This window comes from Phyllostomus discolor, chromosome 2 (genome assembly GCF_004126475.2).
Source record: "Phyllostomus discolor isolate MPI-MPIP mPhyDis1 chromosome 2, mPhyDis1.pri.v3, whole genome shotgun sequence".
NCBI classification, from domain to species: Eukaryota; Metazoa; Chordata; class Mammalia; order Chiroptera; family Phyllostomidae; genus Phyllostomus; species Phyllostomus discolor.
Genome location: NC_040904.2, coordinates 46,466,307 through 46,487,422, shown reverse-complemented (window position 1 = coordinate 46,487,422; position 21,116 = coordinate 46,466,307). Strand labels below are relative to the sequence as shown.

At 39.0% G+C, this 21,116-nt stretch overlaps 1 protein-coding gene across 2 annotated transcripts in view; it reads right to left on the bottom strand.

The window, feature by feature from the left end:
• Positions 1-9,267: 9,267 nt before the first annotated feature.
• The window catches only part of LOC114490760 (kininogen-2-like), a 35,519-nt gene continuing 23,670 nt past the window's right edge, over positions 9,268-21,116 (bottom strand). The window contains exons 6-11 of one of the 2 annotated variants that reach the window (XM_036017818.1): positions 17,794-17,878; positions 16,734-16,906; positions 13,204-13,311; positions 13,000-13,086; positions 11,489-11,566; positions 9,268-9,507 (exon numbers count right to left, since the gene is read on the bottom strand). In XM_036017818.1, coding sequence (XP_035873711.1) covers positions 9,427-9,507; positions 11,489-11,566; positions 13,000-13,086; positions 13,204-13,311; positions 16,734-16,906; positions 17,794-17,878 — 612 coding nt within the window. In that variant the 3' untranslated portion in view covers positions 9,268-9,426. The remainder of the gene's footprint in view (positions 9,508-11,488; positions 11,567-12,999; positions 13,087-13,203; positions 13,312-16,733; positions 16,907-17,793; positions 17,879-21,116) is intronic. The other variant, XM_036017819.1, reaches the window with a different exon arrangement.

Below are 21,116 nucleotides of genomic sequence, written 5' to 3'. Positions count from 1 at the left end.
GAGGAGAGGGGTGCTGCCTCTTAGTCTTACATGGTTTTCAACATTGAGGGGCTCACGAGAAAGGGCAGCTTCTACAGTGGAGAAATTCTGGAAACTACACCATGCCGATCATGCCTGTTCACTCCTGGACTGTCCTCCTTGCTGGCAAGTGCTGACTTGGAGAAGGAGAGGGAGCCGGTCTTGGCCCCTGTGGGGAGCCACAAAGACAGTTGCAGTGAAAAAAACACCCTGTAAATACCCAAAGCTTCTGAAATCATGGTCAAATTGTAGAAATCAATGACATATGAAAAAGTAGACCTCAGAGACTGGACAGTTGATAAAAATAGTCACAAAGGTGGCAGAAAAGGAAAAGCGGATATAGCAGCCACACAGAGGTAACAGTGGAAATTGTCATTCTTTCAGCAGTTGAAAACCTCATCATTTTCCTACTTGAGTTCAATCATGAAGGCCTCAAAAGCATCACAAGCATCAGTATAAATATGGCACACCCGTGAAATGTGAGATTACACACCCAGAAGTGTGACAACAATATTTGCTACTATGTCACAAATAATTTAGGCAAAGAACTTCTACCTGCTTCATGTCGATGACAGGCGACAGACCCAGAGGCCAATTTTCTGCTCTCAAACTACATGTCATCTCTCCTCTATAATATGTAATTTTAAAAATTACATTAACCTTAATGTAGCTTTGGTATGTACATACACATTTATATAGTCATAAAAGTTTGAATAACAATACTTCAAGCTTTAAAATGCTAGCTTTACCACAACTTTATCAAGTACAGGATGGGACAAAAGTAGGTTTACAGTTGTGAGTATGTGAAATACAGAGTTTATTCTTGTATTATTACTTATTAATTATTGTATTATTTTCTGTACAAACAACTATAAACCTACCTTTTGCTCCACTCTATATCATAATTTGATGTTCATGTTTATTTTATCTTAATTTTTTTATTTATTGATTTTTTTTGAGAGAGGGGTAGGGAAGAAAGGGGGGAAGAGAGAAAGAGAGAGAGAGAAACAGCAATTTGTTGCTCCACTCATTCATGCATTCGTTGGTCGATTCTTGCACGTGCTCTGACTGAGGATCCAATCCACAACCCTGGCATAGCAGGATGACAGTAACCAACTGAGCTACCCAACCAGGGCCTATTTATCATAATTTGAGTATTCTAATGAAAAAAGTGTTCATGCATAAATAAGGATACATGCATAAACATGTGCATAGATATTGTGTAGGAACTATGTATATTATTTTTTTCTCTCTGTATGGGGAGACAATTCTTCATGAGTTTCTGCATGATTCTGCATGTCTTAAGAGTAGAGGCAATGACTAACTTTGTTCTGGACTATCTTTCAAAGCTGTTTGTATAAAGAACAGCCCTGGGAGATAGAGATTGTGCCTCCCTCCACAGTAAAGGACAGTTTTACTTACTGTCCCTTATAATAATGTCTCCTTCCAGCACAAGAGTCAGGCAGTCTTACTGCTTATTAGAAAATATTTGTGTTCTTTAAACTCGGGGTTCTTGTCCCATAATGCAACCCACCATGCATGCAATGCAGATAGCATCTGACTTTCTTTGTGTCACCTTGTGGGCATGGGGGCTTGAGGACTGTAAAATGCTGGGATCACCATGAATGACATTGTCTCTGACCCAGGAGCCCTGTGTCTTGTGACTCAGGATGCCAGTGTCCATGAAACCGTGGAAGGCTAACTTATTTGAAATCAGAGTAAAATCTTAGATACGTCACAGTTCTTTGAAGAATTTTAAGATTTTTTACAGTTCCCAGTTAAATATTGATTATTAACTAATATCTCAATAATCCATTAGTCCAAAATTCCAAAGACAATTTGAGATTTTAGAAAAATATAGTAAGTTGGCATTAAAGGTTGATATATACTCTTTTAAAACCTTTATCAAAGAGAGACTATATCTTATAAGTTTGATATTAAGGGTAAGTGGAGGCACTTTACAGTTTCTAGTAAGTTGTAACACTGTCTGAGGTTTTTGAGAGCAGTTTCTAATAACATGAGTCATTCAAATAAAAACTCAATCCAGTTGTATGCCCATGTGTATGTTAATAAACTTTAAAATTTAAGTGCAAGCAATATTAATTTATAAGGCAAATGTTTCAAATTTTAGAATTTTAATTTAGCATGAAATAAAATGTTATGTTTGCATTTTTATTTCTTGGCAAAACCAGAAGATATGTAGCTATATTTCATATCCAGAATATATGAAACAATTTATCAAGTATTTGGGTAGTACTAAAACACTTTGCTCATATTTTATTTTTCTTTAAAAAGATTTTATTTATTTATTTATTTTAGAGAGAGGGGAAGGAAAGGAAAAAGAGAGGGAGAGAAACATCAATGTGTGGTTTCCTCTCATGCACCCCCTGCTGGGGACCTGGCCCACTGCCCAGGCTTGTGTCCTGACTGGGAATCAAACTGGCAACCCTTTGGTTTGCAGGCTGGCACTCAGTCCTGTGAGCCACACCACCCAGGGCTTATATTTTACTTTTTATTCATGTCTTTTTAAATAATATAAAAACCCTATAAATATTGGTTAAAAGGATTTCTTAAAGCCCTTTCAATGGGAAGTTCTGTATTTAAATGAATCATTTTACAAATAAAAGAGGTCCTTGTTTGTTTGTCTTTTCTTTCCCTTTTTATTGTTGGCTTGATATCAATTTGCCTGTCTCTGTTTTTAATTTTATTATTAATAAGAGGGATACCAAGTCATTCAATAAAAGTTAAATTTTCCTTTTTCTTGTGTAAAAATGTTTTTGAGAGTGTCTATATTACAAAGCATTAAACATATTTAAATTTTTATTAATAACTTAGTTATCTTTCCATCATAAAAATCTATGTTTTTAATTTTATTTTTGTCAGACATTATTTTAACTTATTTAAAGTTGAACTTTTCCACTAGGAAGTCAGCTTTTTCTAGGTAAAAACCCTCTTAAGTTTCTGTCTTCTGAAGACTAACTTTAACCTACGTGATGCACTTCCACCAACTGCGCTAACAAAGCGTAATTTTGCTGCCGGGCACTTACAGAGCGAAAGCAGAGCATTTCCCTTTCCTCACACGAGGCTTAATGTCACATTTTCCTTGAGAATCTTCATGATTTTTTTCTCTCAGATTCATATTAAGTCTTAGCAGTCTTTTGAAGCCAATTATAGGAGTCCTGTTGAATTCGAGAAACTTTGTTTGACTTTATTTTGTAATTTCCTCCAAAGGTGAGTTATTCTATATAATTCGAAGGTCTCTCAAGAGGAGGATCCTGCCCTCTGTCATGTGTGGCATGTATGACGAGCCAATTCCCCAGGGACAAAGTTTTTACTGCCAGAGGCTTCAAAAAGTCTAGAGTCCTTCTTGGGGCCCCACATCCCCGGTGTCCAGACTTTCACGTAGGAAAAAAAAATCACGGCTAGTTAACAAAGGGAATTAGTAAATTCTTAGGCAAACTGAAATTATATGTTAACTGGCACAGGGAAAAGAAGATGGAAATGTATTCATTAAGGGGGAAATCACTTTCTCCCAAGGGCCCTGTTGCCTATGAAGGCCTTCACCTCGGGGGGGCAGCAACGCCCCGTGAAGAAGGAGATGCTGCGTTCAGAAAGCAGGAACTGTTTGCGGTCTCGGTCAGCTAGCTACTCGAAGTTGGGTCTTCACGGTTTTATGGATCCACCTTTTGTAGCATCACCACAGTAACAGCAACAAAAATACCGTACTCACCGAATTTTCTTACTCACTGTGGTTTGTCAGCAGCATATCATTATTAAAAGGTATTCATGCATTTATTATACTTAGGAAAGGATTTATGGGAGTCAAATCTAAGGACATTAAAAATGGTCATGAAATATGTTGCATAAAAATAGAGATTATTTACTATATTAATAGCATGATTCCTTTTTTGGAATTCACATACCATAGACATTTGAAGAAAATATTTTTTGAGAGTTATACCAAACTTTCAATACTAGTTTTCTTTGGCTGGTGAGATTTCAATTGTTTTTATTTTCTGCTTTATGTTATTAAGCATAACAATTTTCAAAATTTTCTAAATTTATTTTAGAAAATAAAGTATTTTCTAAATTTTTCACACTATACATTTAAGTATGTACTATAAAATAGTATATAAAAAGAAAGAATAAAGGACAATAGTAAATTTCAACATTTAAATGAATATTTAAATATGAATAGCCTCAATCTTAGTCCTGTATTTGCTAGTACTGTGTTCTGGCTTTCATTTATTAATATCCACCTAGCACATATAACTACCATAGAGTTGTCTTGAGGTGGATAAGATTTCAGAACCAAATATTAGTAGATGTTCAAAACAGATTAAATGCAGGGAAGAGGTATGTGTTCATTAATCATCAGGGCAACTCCAAGCAAGTCACTGCCTATATCTTTCTCCTTCTCTTGGTCTACCTCCATCTCCCCTTGGCCTAGGTCACCTCATTACAGGATTCTGGACTTTGGAGGAGGGTGGGTACAGCTGTCATCTTGCCCTGCCTGCTACCCAGCTCAGTAATCCATCCCAGAAAACCTCAGATTTCCAGCCCCTACTTAGGCACCTCCAGAGATGTGGGGCTCAGCTTTGTTGAGCCTCAGAGATGCAGCAGGTTCAGTTCCAGACTACAGCAATAAAGTGAGTGTCCCAATAAAGTGAGGGTCACACTCTTTTTGCTGGTGGAGGCTCTTGCCTTCAATTTGTATAAAACACAACATCTGTGGAGCTCAATAAAACCAAGCACAATGAAACAAAGGATTCCCATACTTTTGCCTGAAAAGCTTTCCCTCCTTTGTCTGCCTAGAGAACTTCTACTCATTTTTCAATCTTTAAATCAGTGTGCTGTTTCTGTGAGGCCCATTTGGCACAGGCATCTGCGGCTCTCAGTGTGGACTCCAGTCAGGGAGACCCGGGTTCCATCCTTCCTCTCCTGCTAACACTTGCTATGTGATCTTGGCCAGCTGATCTCACTTCCCTGAGCCTCAGTTTTATTACCTGTGAAATGGGGTTCGCCAATGTGATCATGTGTATGGGATCTTCACATGGAGTCTGGCACGCAGCGAGTAAAACAAACAACAAAAAAAAGGTACTTGCTACTGTTCGTCACTTTACTGGTTTAGACCCTGACCTGCACCTTAAAATCACCCGCAGAACTCTTGAAACACCACTTAATAGCTCTGGGGTGATGCTCCTAGCAAGATATTTTTTAAAAGTTGCCCAAGTGATTATAAGGTATAGGCAGGTTGAGAAGTCTTACACCAGCAGTTTTAAACTATGGTCTCTGTACCAGCAGCACCTGCATCTCCTGGGAACTTGTTAGAAACTCAAATTCCAGGGCCCCACCACAGATGTACTGAATAAGCATAGTGGCATTTCCACACATGCAGAATGGTACTGTCTTCAAATGCCACATAGAAAAGACAGGACACAGAAAAGCTGTCCTAACAAAGATCTTTTGCTAGATTAATTCATCAGTAGAAATGTCAGCTGAGATTTTTTTCAGGAAATTATTTTTTTCCTTCCTGTTCTTTTTCACATGAGAAGGAGTCCTATAATTATAGTTTTTCCACAAGCTTAGTCCCTAAGTATCTAATGATATTTCCTGCTAACATGGCAGGTGCCACAGATATTGAAGTAAATGAAATAATTTGAGATGGGTCATAGTAGCATTGTATATTCATCTGCATAATAATTTCATAGGTTTGTTTATTCAGCTGTTGAAATATCTTAAAGTATGTGCATTTTAGGTCAGTCTGTTTTTATATGAGTTATAAGAAAGCTCAGACCATCTCCCAGTTTCCTTCTTTGTGATAGTGGCATTAACATTCCCTTAGGCACCTAGACTAAAAAATTTTTTTGTCATCTTTGGCTTATTTCTGTCCTTCATTCCTCATACTCAGTCAGCAATTTGTTTCTGTCTTTAAAATTTTTTTCTTTACTTATTTTTAGAGAGAGGGGAAGGGAGGAAGACTGAGGGAGAGAAGCATTAATGTGTGAGAGGAACATCAGTTAATTGGTTACCTCTGTGCACCTCCAACTGGGTATCTGGCCCGCAACCCAGGCTTGTGTCCTGCCTGGGAATTGAACTGGTGACATTTCAGTTTGCAGTACCATGAACAAATCACTGAGCCACTCCAATCAGGGCTGTTTATAAGTCTTTCAAAGGCCATTTATACCAATCTTATACTCTTCATTCTTATTGTAACAATCCTAGTGCATATATTAGGGGGGATCCCCCCAAAACTGGAATTATCTTCTGGAGGACAAGGCTCTTCTAGTACAGGCTTTCCCTGCTAGGTGAGCATTCTAGGAATCTATCTGTATCTGTGTAACAGCTGGTGCTGTTTGTGAGAGGCTGTGTTCAGCTTCAATGAATTTTTTTTTGAAGACTCAGTGCATTTGCCCATGTCATGATAAGTGGTTTACAAGCACACCTGCCCACACCATGCTGAGTGTTCAGCAGTTTTTAATCAAAATGGCATGACCCTATGCCCCACTCTCCCTATTCACCTAATCTCACCCCCAGTGACTTTTGTTTTGTTTCCCTGGATGAAAAACTCCTCAAAGGAAAATGTTTTGCTGATGTAGAAGAGGTGAAACAAAAAATAGCAGAAGCACTAAAAGGTATCAAAATCAACAAGTTCAAAATCTGTTTTGAGCAGTGGAAAAATGTCTCAATAGAAGTATTGCATCAGCGGAGAGTACTTTGAAAGTGACTGATGTTTAAATACATAAGAATAAATACAATTTTTAATAACTAAATTCTGTTTATTTGGTTCCCTCCTTGTAATACATAGTTATCTGTCTGCTGTCCATCTGTCCATCCATCTCTTCACCCATTTATCCCTTGAGTTTCATAACACTCTCATTTTCAAAAAGAATAAGTGGAACCCTGTAAAACTGAATAAGTAAGATTAAAAGGAGACAGAGTAGACCTAAATTAATTGTTCTACCTTCAGGTGCATTAGAATCAATGGAGAACTTTTGAAAAATAAGATACTCAGAACAACTTGCAAGATTTGGATTCACATGGTCTGGAGCTTCCTGGGTGATTCTAATATGCAGCCAGGGCTGAGAAATGTGGAATTGAAAATGAGATAGATTTTACCAGCCATTCGATATGAACTGATTACAACTTTTGAAACTGATGTACAGTGGCAAAGGCAAAAAGGGATGTACGGTGGTGTTAAACACATCTCATTTTTGGACAAAATTATTTTCCCCACAGTAAACCTCTAAAAGCAATATATTTATGTCCTAAAAATGAAACAACAACTATCCTTTGTGAATGCTCACAACACACCTATGATGTGAGCATATTGTTAATCTAATATTTCAGGAAACTGGGATTTTAATAAACTACATAAATTTCTAGCTTTTGAATTCAGGCTAACTGCAGAACCCTGGTTCTCAACAACTTTAGTGCACTGCCTCCAGTGTGAATACTGGGCAACACTACCAGTTAAGGTGTTAAAAAACCCAGAACATGGTGGTCAACTCGAGATTCTTCTAGAATAAAGGCTGAAGGTAAATAATTTAACAAGAGCACTTTTTGCAAGCTGTTTAGATAATATTTTGCTTTCTGACCATCTAACTTATTATAGGTAGAGACATTGAAACTTCCAGAACAGTGGGTTGTTATCATATCTACTGGATTCCCTCAAGTCTTCCCCTAGGAGACTTGGGGAGGTCTGGCTTCTCCCACAGAGTACCAGCAAGGGCTTGGGGGGAAATGGGGTGAAGCATGAGCACAGGACAGACTCAGAAGGGGCTTAGAAGCAGAAAATGAAGAAGGGGTAAAAAACCAGAAAGGGCTTCCTGCTTGAGATGCTAGGCCTAGACAACATGAGGAGTATGGGCTGGGCTGGCAAGAGGAATGTCTGCACTGAAAAGAAGCACAAATGGGCGAAGTAGCGTGGTTTCAGAGCCAAGGTCAGAAACATGGGTGTGCTTTTGGTTTGGGAGTGAGAAGAGCATGCAGATATTTCAAGAGTGAGGGGTAGGTGCTGGATCACAGGAAACTTGTGAGTATTTTATCTAGCAAAGGTCTGAAGTGGAAATACTTCATGTTGTTGAGTAAAGTGAGAACCGTAGGCTTTCATACCAGCTCCAAGTGGTCATTCTTCTGTTAAAGTACCTGGACTACTTATTGCCTTGAGACCAGTCTCATCTCACTCTAATCAATGCTCCCCAGAAGCTTCAGAGTGAAGGCTTCTATACACTCTGTTAGCACGTCTTAGCTCGAGATCTATAACGGGCTCTCCACTCCCTACTATGAATCCATATTCCCAAATGGACTTCATTTTGTCTTTCCAAGTTTGTCTCTCCACATCTTCTATACTCGTCAGGTCTGCTTACTGCTCCACAAATGACCATGACTTGGATCAAATCTGTTCCTCATGCTTTAGTCCTGACTTCCCAATGAGACTGTGAGTCCCCTGAGGGAAAGAACTTATGTCTTTAACACTTATTTCTCTTCTTTTTCAGTACCTGGTGCTAAGCATACAGTAAATGGCCAATGCTGGTGCTTGACTCATTTATAGCTTACCCTGAACGTGCTCAGAACAGCACCAGACACAATGAGATGTTCATTAAGGGTTGTTGTATTGAGATACTGGTCATCTCAGATTCAGAAATGTGTGTTTTGGTAATGACATCATTGATAACAATGCCTCATGATAACCCGGCGCAATGAAGTTTCAAAGGTCTGAGTTGGAATGCCAGCGCCCTCACGTATTAACTGTGTGACCCTGAGTAGGGCACTGTGACCTACAGTTTCCTGATTTTAGAAGAAGGGTGATCACAAGGACCTAGAGTGGTTGTGAGGACCAAGTCACACGACAGAAATTGCCTGGCCCTGTCTAAAAGGGCTATAGTAGGCATTCAGTAATGAGTTTTTTTTTTACAGAAACTGAAAACCTCAATCACTTTTGATTGTATTAGATTCCTATTTTCTCTTTTATTTGGACTGGAAAGATAATTTTAAATTTTCTTTAAACATCTTGAGGTTAGATATTTTTGCTAATGAAAACTTGGTAGACATCATATTAACAAAGAACTTTTCTTTTGGTAATTTTCTACATCATAAAAGTAGTAAAATGAGACAAATTATTGTTAACTTTGAGCTGGGAATCAGAGGGAAGAAGAAGGGCAGGTGAGAAATTCCTTAGATTGGTGGTGGACTTTGCTTCAGGATGGGTGTGGCTGAAAGCAGACTACTGTGAATTAACCAGGAGTGAGAACATCAAGATCAAACTTTATTTCACCAAGACACAGAGTGGTAAAGTGGCGTTCTTCTCAACTGCATTCTCCCCCACCTTCTTGTCCTTCCACGCAGGGCTGCTGACACGTTGGTTGCTGGGGCTATTGTGCCAGGCATGGAGATTCTGCCCACTGGTCAGGAGACCTCACTCTGAGATGCTGGCTCTGCCCCTGCCTCCCGAGTTCGGCCCTTGTACTCGCAATGACTTAGTCGCTTCTGTAAGTATATTAAAATTCTGTTAATCTGAGGTTATCATTCACTAAGACAAGAGTGAAGCACCAGGTGACAAAATGAGACTTTTTCCTGGCATCACTGGTTCTTTATTGAAAAGTACAGATAATATTTGAAATGAAATAAAAGCTCAGAGGCTCAAATCATTCCACAAATTGAAGTGGCAGTGACACATGCATCCACAGGCAACTGTAGTTGATTAAAGCCCTATCTTGTTTCCCCAGGCAAAACCAGGCAAGGACTATAAAATATGTGCCTCTCTCACATTAAAGATATTAGACACAATCATATTGTACTTTTTTTTTTGCCAAAATCAGTGCTGTCCAGTGTTGTAGAAGAAAGAGGATGTGATGGTAGATTGTGGGTGGAGAGGCAATTCCTGCCAAAATTTCTGAACAAGCGTTGCATCACATCTCACGGTGTCCCCTTGGCAATTACTAAGAACAATTTCCTGCACAAGTCTGCCTCTATCTTACTTCCTCTGCTTTCCATTCTTTTCATTCAATGCACAGCTGCTAAAAACTAAGGAGCACTCAAACTAGCCTCAGCAACAAATAAACACACAGAAAATTTCTATTAGAAAGCCATGTTGCAAGGAGTAGTTAATGAGGTAACAGAAATTATTGGCATATGAGCAACACTCCCTGTCAGAAAGAGAATTATCAGAATAACTTTGTCAAGTGGGAGCAACTATTTGATATAACTAGGCCATTTTGGAAACAGGAAGTCAATTAGCTTGTGTCTCCTTTACTTATTTGTTCCTCCTTGACTTCTAGTGTTCTTTATTATTATTTTTCCCCTATTCAGGAGCTCAGCATTCTGTCTCTTGACTTTTCTTCACAGGTGTTCAGGGATCAGATGCCACAGTTTATTCAAAAGGGTAAGAATCTTTGTAGGAAGAGCAATATCATTGTAACATGCCCGTTTGTTATTAGAAAAGTAAATTGCAGTAAGCCACAAGGCACATTTGGTTGCCCGTTTTCTGTGCTAGTTTAGAAAACTTGTGAGGAAGACTCAGAAAGGGTTTAGAATTCTGCATGCAGTTTTATGTTGTCCATAGGAACTGATGGTGTCCCCATTGGGTGTCTCACCACTTCTCTCTAGGCTGTTCTGAAGCTTCAGGGTTTTGAGTGCATTATAGTGGGGTATTTGGACAATGGGCAAAGGGGGTGGTGAAGTGTTAAAGAAACCCCCGTGGCTGCATACACTAATAAAGAGCATCAGAGAGATTGAAATCATGAAAGTCTTTCATTTTCACAGTTGTATTCATTCCATTAAGTGACTTCCAGGGGTGTTCAGGACATTTGGGGGAGCTTGTTTATGAAAAATTGGGTATCGGGTTAAATGAAAGGCTATTTGGCTTTATCTGGATTTCAGGGATCCAAGCATCATCACTCAGTGTGGGAGTAGTTGGTGGTATATTAGTCATCCCAGCTGCAACGAGATCTAAGTCCTGAAAATCAGAAAAGCTGTTACACCTGGCTGGGCTGGGGAAGGGGAGGGCTTGGCCTTCCTGTCTTTTCATGTGTCTGTGCAGATGTAGTACTGTCTTCAGAAGAACTTTCCCCATGCGTTGTTCCCCAATCATTGTGCTTCCCATTCTTTTTTCCTTTATTTTTATGTTTTCCATGGCCATGACCATGCTCATGTTTATGTGCATGGGCTAGGCCATGTTCCCACTGATGGCCATGGCCAAGGCCATGCCTCCCTTGGTGTTCAGGAATATAGTCAAGTTCTCTTTGTTGTGCATGGCCATGGCCATGTTGCTGTTGATGCCATGGCCTAGACCATGTCCCCTTTGGTGACCATGGCCTTGGTCATGCTCGTGTTTATGGCCAAGGCCAAGGTCAAGGCCCTGTTTTATTTTCTTTTCATGGCCCCAGCCATGTTCCTGCATGGGTCCTTGTTCTTTTTCTGAATCCTGCTCTTCTTCTACAGGTGCCATGGAAGTGTGGGATGGACTTACAGTTGTTACTTCCTTTGTTTCCTCCACTTGTACTGATCGGAAAGGTGAAAAACCTGGAGGTCTTTTCATCATTGAAGTCTAAACAGGAAATATTAAGATGAATGTATTATTGTGAAGCCACACTGTCAATGAAGTAAGAAGGGACTCAGACCTGGCAATGCTTTCTTGGTTTACAATGGAGTGAGTCTTTAAATGCTATATTAATATTGCAGAAAGGATGAGAATGTATATTTTTTCCTTTCATTGACTTTATAATTGTGGATATTGACTATTGTCCTTAATAATAGTCTACTAAGATGGAGAGTTTTTTTCTTCCTTTGGAATAATTGAACCACAAAATCTCTAGGATTCCTTCTAGTCCTATGTTATGTAAAGCCATGGCACATTATTTATTAGTTGATACTATTTCTGTTAGCACATTACTGCTTTTATTTTAAAAGACTCCAAGTGGCTTTAAAAATGGAATATACATGAAGCACATATTCACAATCACCTTTTTGGTCTGAAACACATTTGGGCTGAATCACCTTTTTGGGCTGAAACACGTGTGTTTATGAACTTGAAATGCAGCTTTTGTAACATGTTTGTGTTAGACTATCTACATATCTACACTTGGCGAAAACCTGAATCAGAAAAAACAGAGAAGAGGCAACTTTCATGGAAGATATGGATTACTTCTTCCTGCACTTTCGCTGCCAGCAGGAACTCAATGGCTGGAGGCAGTGTTCAGTGCTGCAAAGAGCATGTTCTTTAGAGTCAAATAAGCCAGACCCTAGTTATCAGCATCATGTGAACGTGGAGGCTCTGATTTGACCTAGACTTGCATCTGAGGGCCACTAGCTTCACTTTTCTTATCCCTAAGAAACCAACACCAACAGCAACTGCCTCATAGGGTTGTGAGGAGAAAAATATGTGTGATGTCCTCAGTGCAATGCCTGGGACAAAGGACGCACTTGACAATGATATTATTCACTCTAGGATCTAAGCAGCTTGGTAATGTCTAATGTCTCATTCTTGACAATGGGAAAAGAATTACTTACCTCCCAGGGTTTTCTTAAGAACTACAAAAGATGATACAAACTAATGCTTCTCACACTTGAACGTGAGTATGCATCCCCTGGGGATCATGTTAAAATGCAGATTTGGAGTCAGTAGATGTGGAGCAGGGTCTGAGATGTGCACCTCTCCCAAGCTCCTTGGATGTAGGCAGATGCCAAAGGAGCATCTCAGACACACCTTGAAACTGCATAGCTAGTGTCAGCTCTCCTCAGCTGGGGCTAAGAGAGAGCCTGCTGAAGCATGGGGCATTGACAGTGAGCAGGGAGTGATTAAGAGGACTGCTGTTTTCCCTTCTAGCCATAAAAAAGAGAGCTCAGCACAGAAATGTGTGCTGCCTGTTAAAAAAAAAATAGTCTCCCAATTCATTTAAATAATGGTTCAGTTTTAACCCCAAAATAGCACTTTTCAGAATGATCAAAATTTACCCAAGCTGACTGTAACTAGAATCATACCTTTCCTAGTGATTGACAGTTGACAGTAGGGTAAATTTTGTCCTCCCAAGGTACCACAATAACATCAGCATTGCAGTCAAGAATTTCCTATCCATGAAAACAAAAGCCAAAAGAGAGAACAGTGTTATTCATGAATCACTGAAACACATTTAAAACATCAAGTAGATATGCAGGGAATAAGTAGAGAGTTGCATTACTACGCACTCCAAGTAAATTGATCTCACAATCTTCAGTCAGCTCTTTACCACTCTCCTTGGAACATGTGGATTCCCTGGCCAGGAACTCAATAGAATATTTTCTTCCAGCTATGACCTGGAAAATAAATTAGTACAATGTAGCCACTTAATTAATATTGCACAATAAATATTTTGTTTTTAACCTAAGGGATCTTAGGGGAGAATATTAAAATTTTAACTACACATTGACCAATTGAGAATTCTATAGAAAAAGCACAAATGTTTGACAACTAAATGTTCAGTTTGTATGCATGTGTGAAATATTTGGTTGTTGGTTGGTCTCATTTGTTTTTCTACATGGGAAAAGAAAAAGCAAGCTAAAATTTTTGTTTTTATACTTTTCTGAATTTTATTGTTCAATAGCTGAAAAATTCATTAGTCATTCAAATGTTCTAATTGAATCTAAGATGAGTAGGAAAAAAACTTAAACATTTTCTTTAAGTCTGTCTTATTCACCTGCCAAACTTTGAATCAGAGAAATACTGAGTTATTGCCACTATAGAAATTATTAGGGTGAAATTATGTGATTAGGAAAATTATTGAGTTGGCTCCAAGTTCATTTGTTTTTTTATAAGATGGTTCTAGTAGTGATTAGTTGTCTTTAACTTATTCAAAACAATTTTGTTAGATTGTATTGTCACAGCTGTCACATCAGCATGCATTTAAAAAAATCAAAATTGGTTAATTTTTTTGTGTAGCAATTTTAACATTAAACATGGAAGAAAATAAGCAACACTTTTGGTATATTATGCTTTATTATTTCAAGGAAGGTAAAATGCAACTGAAAGGCAAAAAAGGAAGAAAAAATGTCTAAATTTGTCCAGACAAAAATGAGAACTGAATCTCAAAAATCATAGCAAAACAAGTAAAAAGTCAACAGCAAAAAATATGGTATAGGATTAATATTCTTATGCATATGAAGCTGAACACTAAAAAATAAACAAAAGACATGAAAAGGTTATTTCAAAAAAGAAGTTAAAATGGTCATTAAGCCTGAAAAAAATGTTTACCTTCATTAATAATCAAAGATATGCACATTAAGCAAACCAGTGCAATAGCATTTTTAATCTTTAGTATTTTGGCAACAGTGAAAAACAACAATGATGGTTGGAATCGTTCATGTGTGGAAAGCACTGAGCCTCAATCACTGTTGGTAGGAATAGAATTCAAATCATATGACCAATGACTTATACCCAGGTGGCATGAATGTAAGTCATCATAATTGTAAACAGTTTGGTGATACTCATCAGAAGTCTCATATATACATAAGCTTTGATATTGACAGTACTCTATATAAAAGAAAAAATTTCTGAATGTACATACACTCTTGAGCTATATTCATCTGACCAAAGACAGGGAGGAATATGGGCCATAGTGGGGACAGTGGAGGTAGAGGCAGGGCAAAATAGATGGCCAGACAGATATTGCAATCATTCACATATGCAAACAGAATATTTAAGAAATATTTGGTATATGAAATATGAAACCAACTTGAAATGGACATGCATTCAAATAGGACTAAATATGCAAAGCCAAGGAAAAGCTAAATCTGTAAAATGAATCTTCAGCAATTTGGCAAATTGATCATTTGGAGACTGGCTTTTGGCAAACTCATCACATAGTAAATGGATTTCAGTATCTCGGCTGCTCCCACCTGGGCTTCCTTGAATGACCATGTCAGAACAGCCAAATTGCTCTCTTTAAATTCAAAAGTCAGTGAAGCTTCATCTCTTATAAGTCATTTTGAGATTCTGAAAATATTCCAGATTGATTAGGTTAATTAAGGAATATCAGTTCCCTTCAATTCTCAGCATTACCTGTTGTTTTCCCCTGGCATCCTCAGCATGAACACACATACACACAAAGAGACATAGATGCCAAAATGTTGATCAGCTAATTTACAGAGAACTCTAAGTACTGAGAGGACTAGACAGGTATGTTTGAGAGTGAATGGTTCTCTCCTGACAGCAAACCTCTGACATACAGTGTATGATGGAGTACTAGACTATTCCTGCACCATGAAGAATAAGGGAATGTCACAAGAAAACAGAAAGAGGAAGTGAGAAGACAAGCCAACAAACCCAAGAGTAGCATCATTGGTGTGCCCTGTGAGTAAGCCTAACGTAGGCCATGTGCCCATGAAATGAAGGAGAAAGGTTGTGGTGTCTGGGACAGGAATAAGTGCCTGAGTAGGAGAGAGATCAAAGTTTCAGTCTTGATTTATTTTAATAATATTTGCTTAAGGTTTTCTCCCAGTAATAAAACTAATACAGGACATTAGAAGACAAAATTAAACAGCCCATTGTGACATTACTTAAAGCCGTCACTGTGAACAGCTGGAGGCATCTGTGTCTTTTCAGCAGTGTTTTCTGTAGTTATTTATAACACAACTGACAACAGAATGTACATTCAATGGATGGCCTCTTCTTTTTTCACTGCATACTTTAACACAAGGAATTTACCACATCAAGAACTCCTCACAAAATGCTTTATAACTGCTGCTTGATATTCTTTCTGCATTATTAATCAATTGACAGTTTATATTTTTTCTTTTATAGTTAGTGCTGCAATGAATGTCATTGTCTACAAAGACTCTATTTTAGATTTCTAGAAATTCAATTACTGAGCCAACAGTATGAACTATTTTAAGAGAAGGCTTTTTTTTCTTCAGATCAGAAAACATGTTTATTTGCTTTAGAGTTTGGTTCTATTTTGATTGTTTTTCTTTAGCTTATCATTAGGGAGGCCAGTTTTGAGGTTTATAATAGGAATCTGTCCATGAATAGATGAGTCATACGGTGTTGGAGTTTGAAGCAGTTTGGGCTTTTCTCACCCAGCCACTCAGTTTACATGTGGGCATGGAGACTGAGTGAGTCTGAATGACTGCCTGGGGTTACCTAGGACATGAGGGGTAGATACTGTGGTAGAACTGGGTCTCTGGACCCCCAGACTGGGACTCTTCTTATCCTCTATTAACAGGGCATGGAAGGAAAGACCACTCCTTAGAAGGTACATTTGTGGGCCAGAAGGACACCCAGCCAGGGGGAAAATGACACAGAGGTGTGAGTGTGAAGAGACTGGGTGATGGTAGACTGACTCATGTGGCTGAGCCCAAGGCCCTAGATGATGCTACGGTAAGAAATGACACTGGAAAGGCAGAGAATAAGTCCTGCTTTTTATAGTCCTACATTTTATTAATTATGTAATAGTTGCTAGAATTTATATAACACTTTATAGTTTGGAAAGATAATGTATTGACACAAATTATCTTCCTTGATCCTCACCCCATCCTTTACAGACAGAAAATGAAAAGAATGTTCTCAAGACTCGTCCAAGATCACACATCAAGTATGCAGAGAGGCTGGGACTTGAAATTCAAATTCCTTTCACCAACCCAGGTATACTGTTTCCCAACCCAGAGCCAAGGTCAGTGGCAAATTATTAAGTGATTTGCACACAGACTAAGATATAAACATTTTTGCAGGAAAATTTACAGACCTGTGTTGTTGCTCTCTTCACAGTGTCAATCTTGAAAAAGAAAGTCCCATTATTCTCTGCATTAAGCTTTGCAATGGAATGATTCAGAGGTTCTTCCAGCTCTGGGCTGTCTATAGGTATCTCTTTGGGGCAGCCACGGCAAATTAAGGTAGGTAGTGGTATAAAATCCTCTCCTGAAAGAATCAGGTTTTAAGTCAGTATGTGACTAAAGGAGCAATCTAGCTCAGTACCTCTCCCCCTCATGGTCCAGCATGCATTTGCAGAGAGCCATGCGGCAGCCCAAAGCCTAGTAGCAAGTGGGTGGAGGTTCTCTTTCTCACCTTCCCATTACTGCCTCTCCCCTTTCTTATCCTCAGAGTCAAGTATATTTAGGGAAACCTTCAACTGGTAGGTGTTAGTTTGTGACTGAGTCAATATGCTGCATTTTTCCTAGTTTTTGCATTTTTGATAGAAAGTATTAAAGGCAATGCTTAACATAAAATGGATGACTGCCTAGTGGGAAAATTTTAAGTCTTAATAGTCCAGTGATCTGCAGTTTCATCAATGTTTCTCATTGTGGAATGTATGCAAATATCTTCCAAGTGTGCGAAAAGTCAACACTTGGTGTAAGACATACTAGCTTGACCATAAACTCTCACTATCTCCCTTTTCCAGCATTATAACATGCAGGAGGAAATAGTCTTTAATTGAAAGGATTTCATTTTGAGTGATTAAACATGAGATACTGTTTCCCCAGTTTACAGCACCTGACACAGGGACATCTTATACCAGATGACAGGAAGACCAGATGACATTGTCTCAGGAGCCCAGCTTTGCCCACAGAACATGAATCTTTTCTTCTGTCACCATATTCCCTTCTGGCACTTTCAGAGCAGTCTCAACTGCATCTGCTTCTACACAGCTATGCAGAGGTGGGGTACAATGTTCTCAGAAAACTCTGTCAATCATATAGAATTTATGGCACATCATGGGACCCAAAACACAATTCCTATGAAAAGATCTAGCTAGTTGTCTGGGATCTGCATATACTATTAGAGCACAAACACATATTATCCCATACCTGGATAAAGGTCACACTTCTGTGAGAAGGAAGTAATTATTCTGTTAGGATCCATGTATGCACGATCTACACATTCACCAATATCCTAGTGTTTAAAAAGAATATAAGTGCAAAATTAAACATGTTTTTAAGAAACTTTAAAGTAGACAACTAATAAAATTAAACATATGATATCAACTAAACATAGAAAATTAAAAAAAACATAGTCCCATTGCAAAAGAAAGAATAAGAAATAATTAATTATTAGTATCAATAATAAATGCATATACACAAACACATAGAAACATGAAATAAGATGACTACCTAGTATAGAAATACTAATCATATTGTTGAGTGGATACAATTTCTTTTAGAAAGGAGTTCCAGCCAAGATGGAGGTATAGGTAGAAAGCCTTCACTTTCTTGCATAACCAAAAGTAGGATAACAACTAATCTAAAATCAATAAGCAACCAGAAGTGCCAGGAAATCAAAGTGCATGGAACTCTGACAACCAAGGAATTAAAAAACAGTCAACTATACCAACCAGACTGGTAGACAGGTGTATGGAGAGAACCCTCAGCAAGGCATCAGACCACAGGGGCAGGGCAGGCGGGGCTGGCTGAAAGGAGCGAAGGTGAGGTAGCAGATCATGCAAGCAGGGCTGACTGAACAGGAAACTGAGACTCAGAGCTGACTGTTGACTACAGTGGGGGTTGCTGCAGTGGGAGAAACTCCCAGTCTCACAATAGAGTTTGCTGGAGAATGGGGCTAGAGCCCAGCAAGTGAGCTGCATTGTTCTCTCTCTGGCCCCTCCCCCACAGGCAGTGCTGCAGCACAGCAAGGAGGGTTGCCTTGCCCTGGTGAATACCTAAGGGCCCGCCCCCTTATAATTAATAGGTGTGCAGAGACAAACTAATATAGCCCAAATAAAAGAACAGAACAAACCTTCAGAAAGAGAGCTAAGCAATAAGGAGATAGCCAACCTATCTGATGGAGAGTTCAAAGCCTTGGTAATCATAATGCCCACAGAACTGATTGAGTTTGATCGCAAAACAAAAGAACAAATGAAGGCTACCCAAAGTGATATAAAGCAAAATATATGGGGAAACAACAGTGATAGGAAGGAAACCAGGACTCAAATCTATGATTTGGAACAAAAGGAAGACATAAACATCCAACTGAAACGAAATGAAGAAACAAGAATTCAAAAAAATGAAGAGAGGCTTAGGAACCTCTGGGACAACTTTAAACATTCCAATATCCGAACTATAGGGGTGCCAGAAGGAGAAGAACAAGAACAAGAAATTGAAAGCTTATTTGAACAAATAATGAAGGAAAACTTCCCCAATCTGGTGAAGGAAATAGACTTCCAGGAAGTCCAAGAAGCCCAGAGTCCCAAAGAAGTTGGACCCAAAGAGGAACACACCAAGACACATCATAATTACATTACCCAAGATTAAAGATAAAGAGAGAACCTTAAAAGCATCAAGAGGAAAGGAGACAGTTACCTAGAAAGAAGTTCCCATAAGACTATCAGCTGATTTCTCAAAAGAAACCTTGCAGGCAAAAAGGGGCTAGAAGGAAGTACATGAAGTCGTGAAAGACAAGGACCTACATCCAAGGTTACTCTGTCCAGCAAAGCTTTCATTTAGAATGGAAGGGCAGATAAAGTGTTTCCAAGATAAGGTCAAGTTAAAGGAGTTCACCATCACCTGTTGGGAACTGCCCTGCCTGGTTTCAGAAGCTGCAATCCCCTGTGGCTAAAGCTGAGTAAAGGACCTTGGGACCATAAGCCACTTAGAAGACAAAGCTTATCTTCCTTGTAGGGGTACCACCTCTGCCCCCTTTCTCTTTACCCTGCTTGGCCCTGGGAAGATGACTGGTTAGCCAATGAGGAGTAAGATCCCTCAAAAGAGGGACGACCTAAGACAGGCATGGTCATGAAGGGGCCCTCAGGGAAGGACTTGGGGGGCTATAGAAAAAAGGGGTGATGGACTCTCACCCCTCAGCTTTGACACAGCCTGAGTCCTCATTCTGTCTGCAAGAAGTCTCCTAATCTCTTGGCTGCCTTACGTCCCCTGCCTGACTTAAGCCTGAAACAATGCTGGAGGTGGGTGTGGATTCCCTAGAATGATCAGGCCAAAAAAGAATGCATAAAATCCTATGAAATCTACTTTGCTAATACCCTCAATTTAAATGATAAGGGTCCAAGCAGAAAATGAGTTTGTTCCCCAAAGTTTTATTGCCCTTGAACTACCTGACCCTGACTCAGAATAAGCCCTCAGAGTTCTTTGAATGTTATCTATTGTTTAATCATTTCTGCCTGACAATGATTGATGAGCTTTACCTATACACCCTGTATTCCTCTGCAAAGTGAACCCAATAAAAGCTTGTCAAGGCAAGGATCGAGGTGCTCTCCACTTGAGAGAATGGCCAAGGCACTCCAAGGCTTTTTCTCCTCTTGAGAGAGAAGCCGTGCGATCCCTTTTCCTCCACAAGACTCAGTAGTCTGTGTGAATTTGTCTTGTCTCATCCATAATGCTACAGACTTCAGGAGCCAGGATTCATGTCAATCACCAAGCCCTTATTATATGAAATTTTAAAGGGACTTATCAAAGAAATAGGAGATCAAAAACTATGAACAGTAAAATGACAACAAACTCACAACTATCAACAGCTGAACCTAAAAAAGAAAAACAACGAAAACAAAAACTAAGCAAACAATTAGAACAGGAACAGAATCAGAGAAATAGACATCACATGGAGGATTTTCAGTGGGGAGGGGGAGAAGGTACAGGGAATATGAAGCATAATTGGTAGGCATAAAGTAGATGGGGAGAGGTTAAGAATGGTATAGGAAACAGAGACTCAAAGAACCCATGGACATGAACTAAGAGGGGGAAATACTGGAGGGTTGAGGGGAGCAGTACAGATGGGGGATACAGGAGGAAAATTGGGTAAACTAATAGCATAATCAATAAAATACACTTTTTAAAAAAGATTTTATTTATTTATTTTTAGAGAGGGAAGGGAGGGAGAAAGGGAGAGAGAGAGAGAGAGAGAGACATCAATGTGCAGTTGCTGGGGGCCGTGGCCTGCAACCTAGTCATGTGCCCTGACTGGGAATCGAACCTGGGACACTTTGGTTCGCAGCCTGCACTCAATCTACTGAGCTACGCCAGCCAGGGCCCAATAAAATATACTTAAGAAAAAAGAAAGGCAAAGACTTTCAGATAACGTAAAACTAAACTAATGTATTACATATTCAAGAATGATAATTTATAATATAAATGATAAAGGAAGATTAAACATGATGGATGAGCAAAGCTATATGAGGCAAATA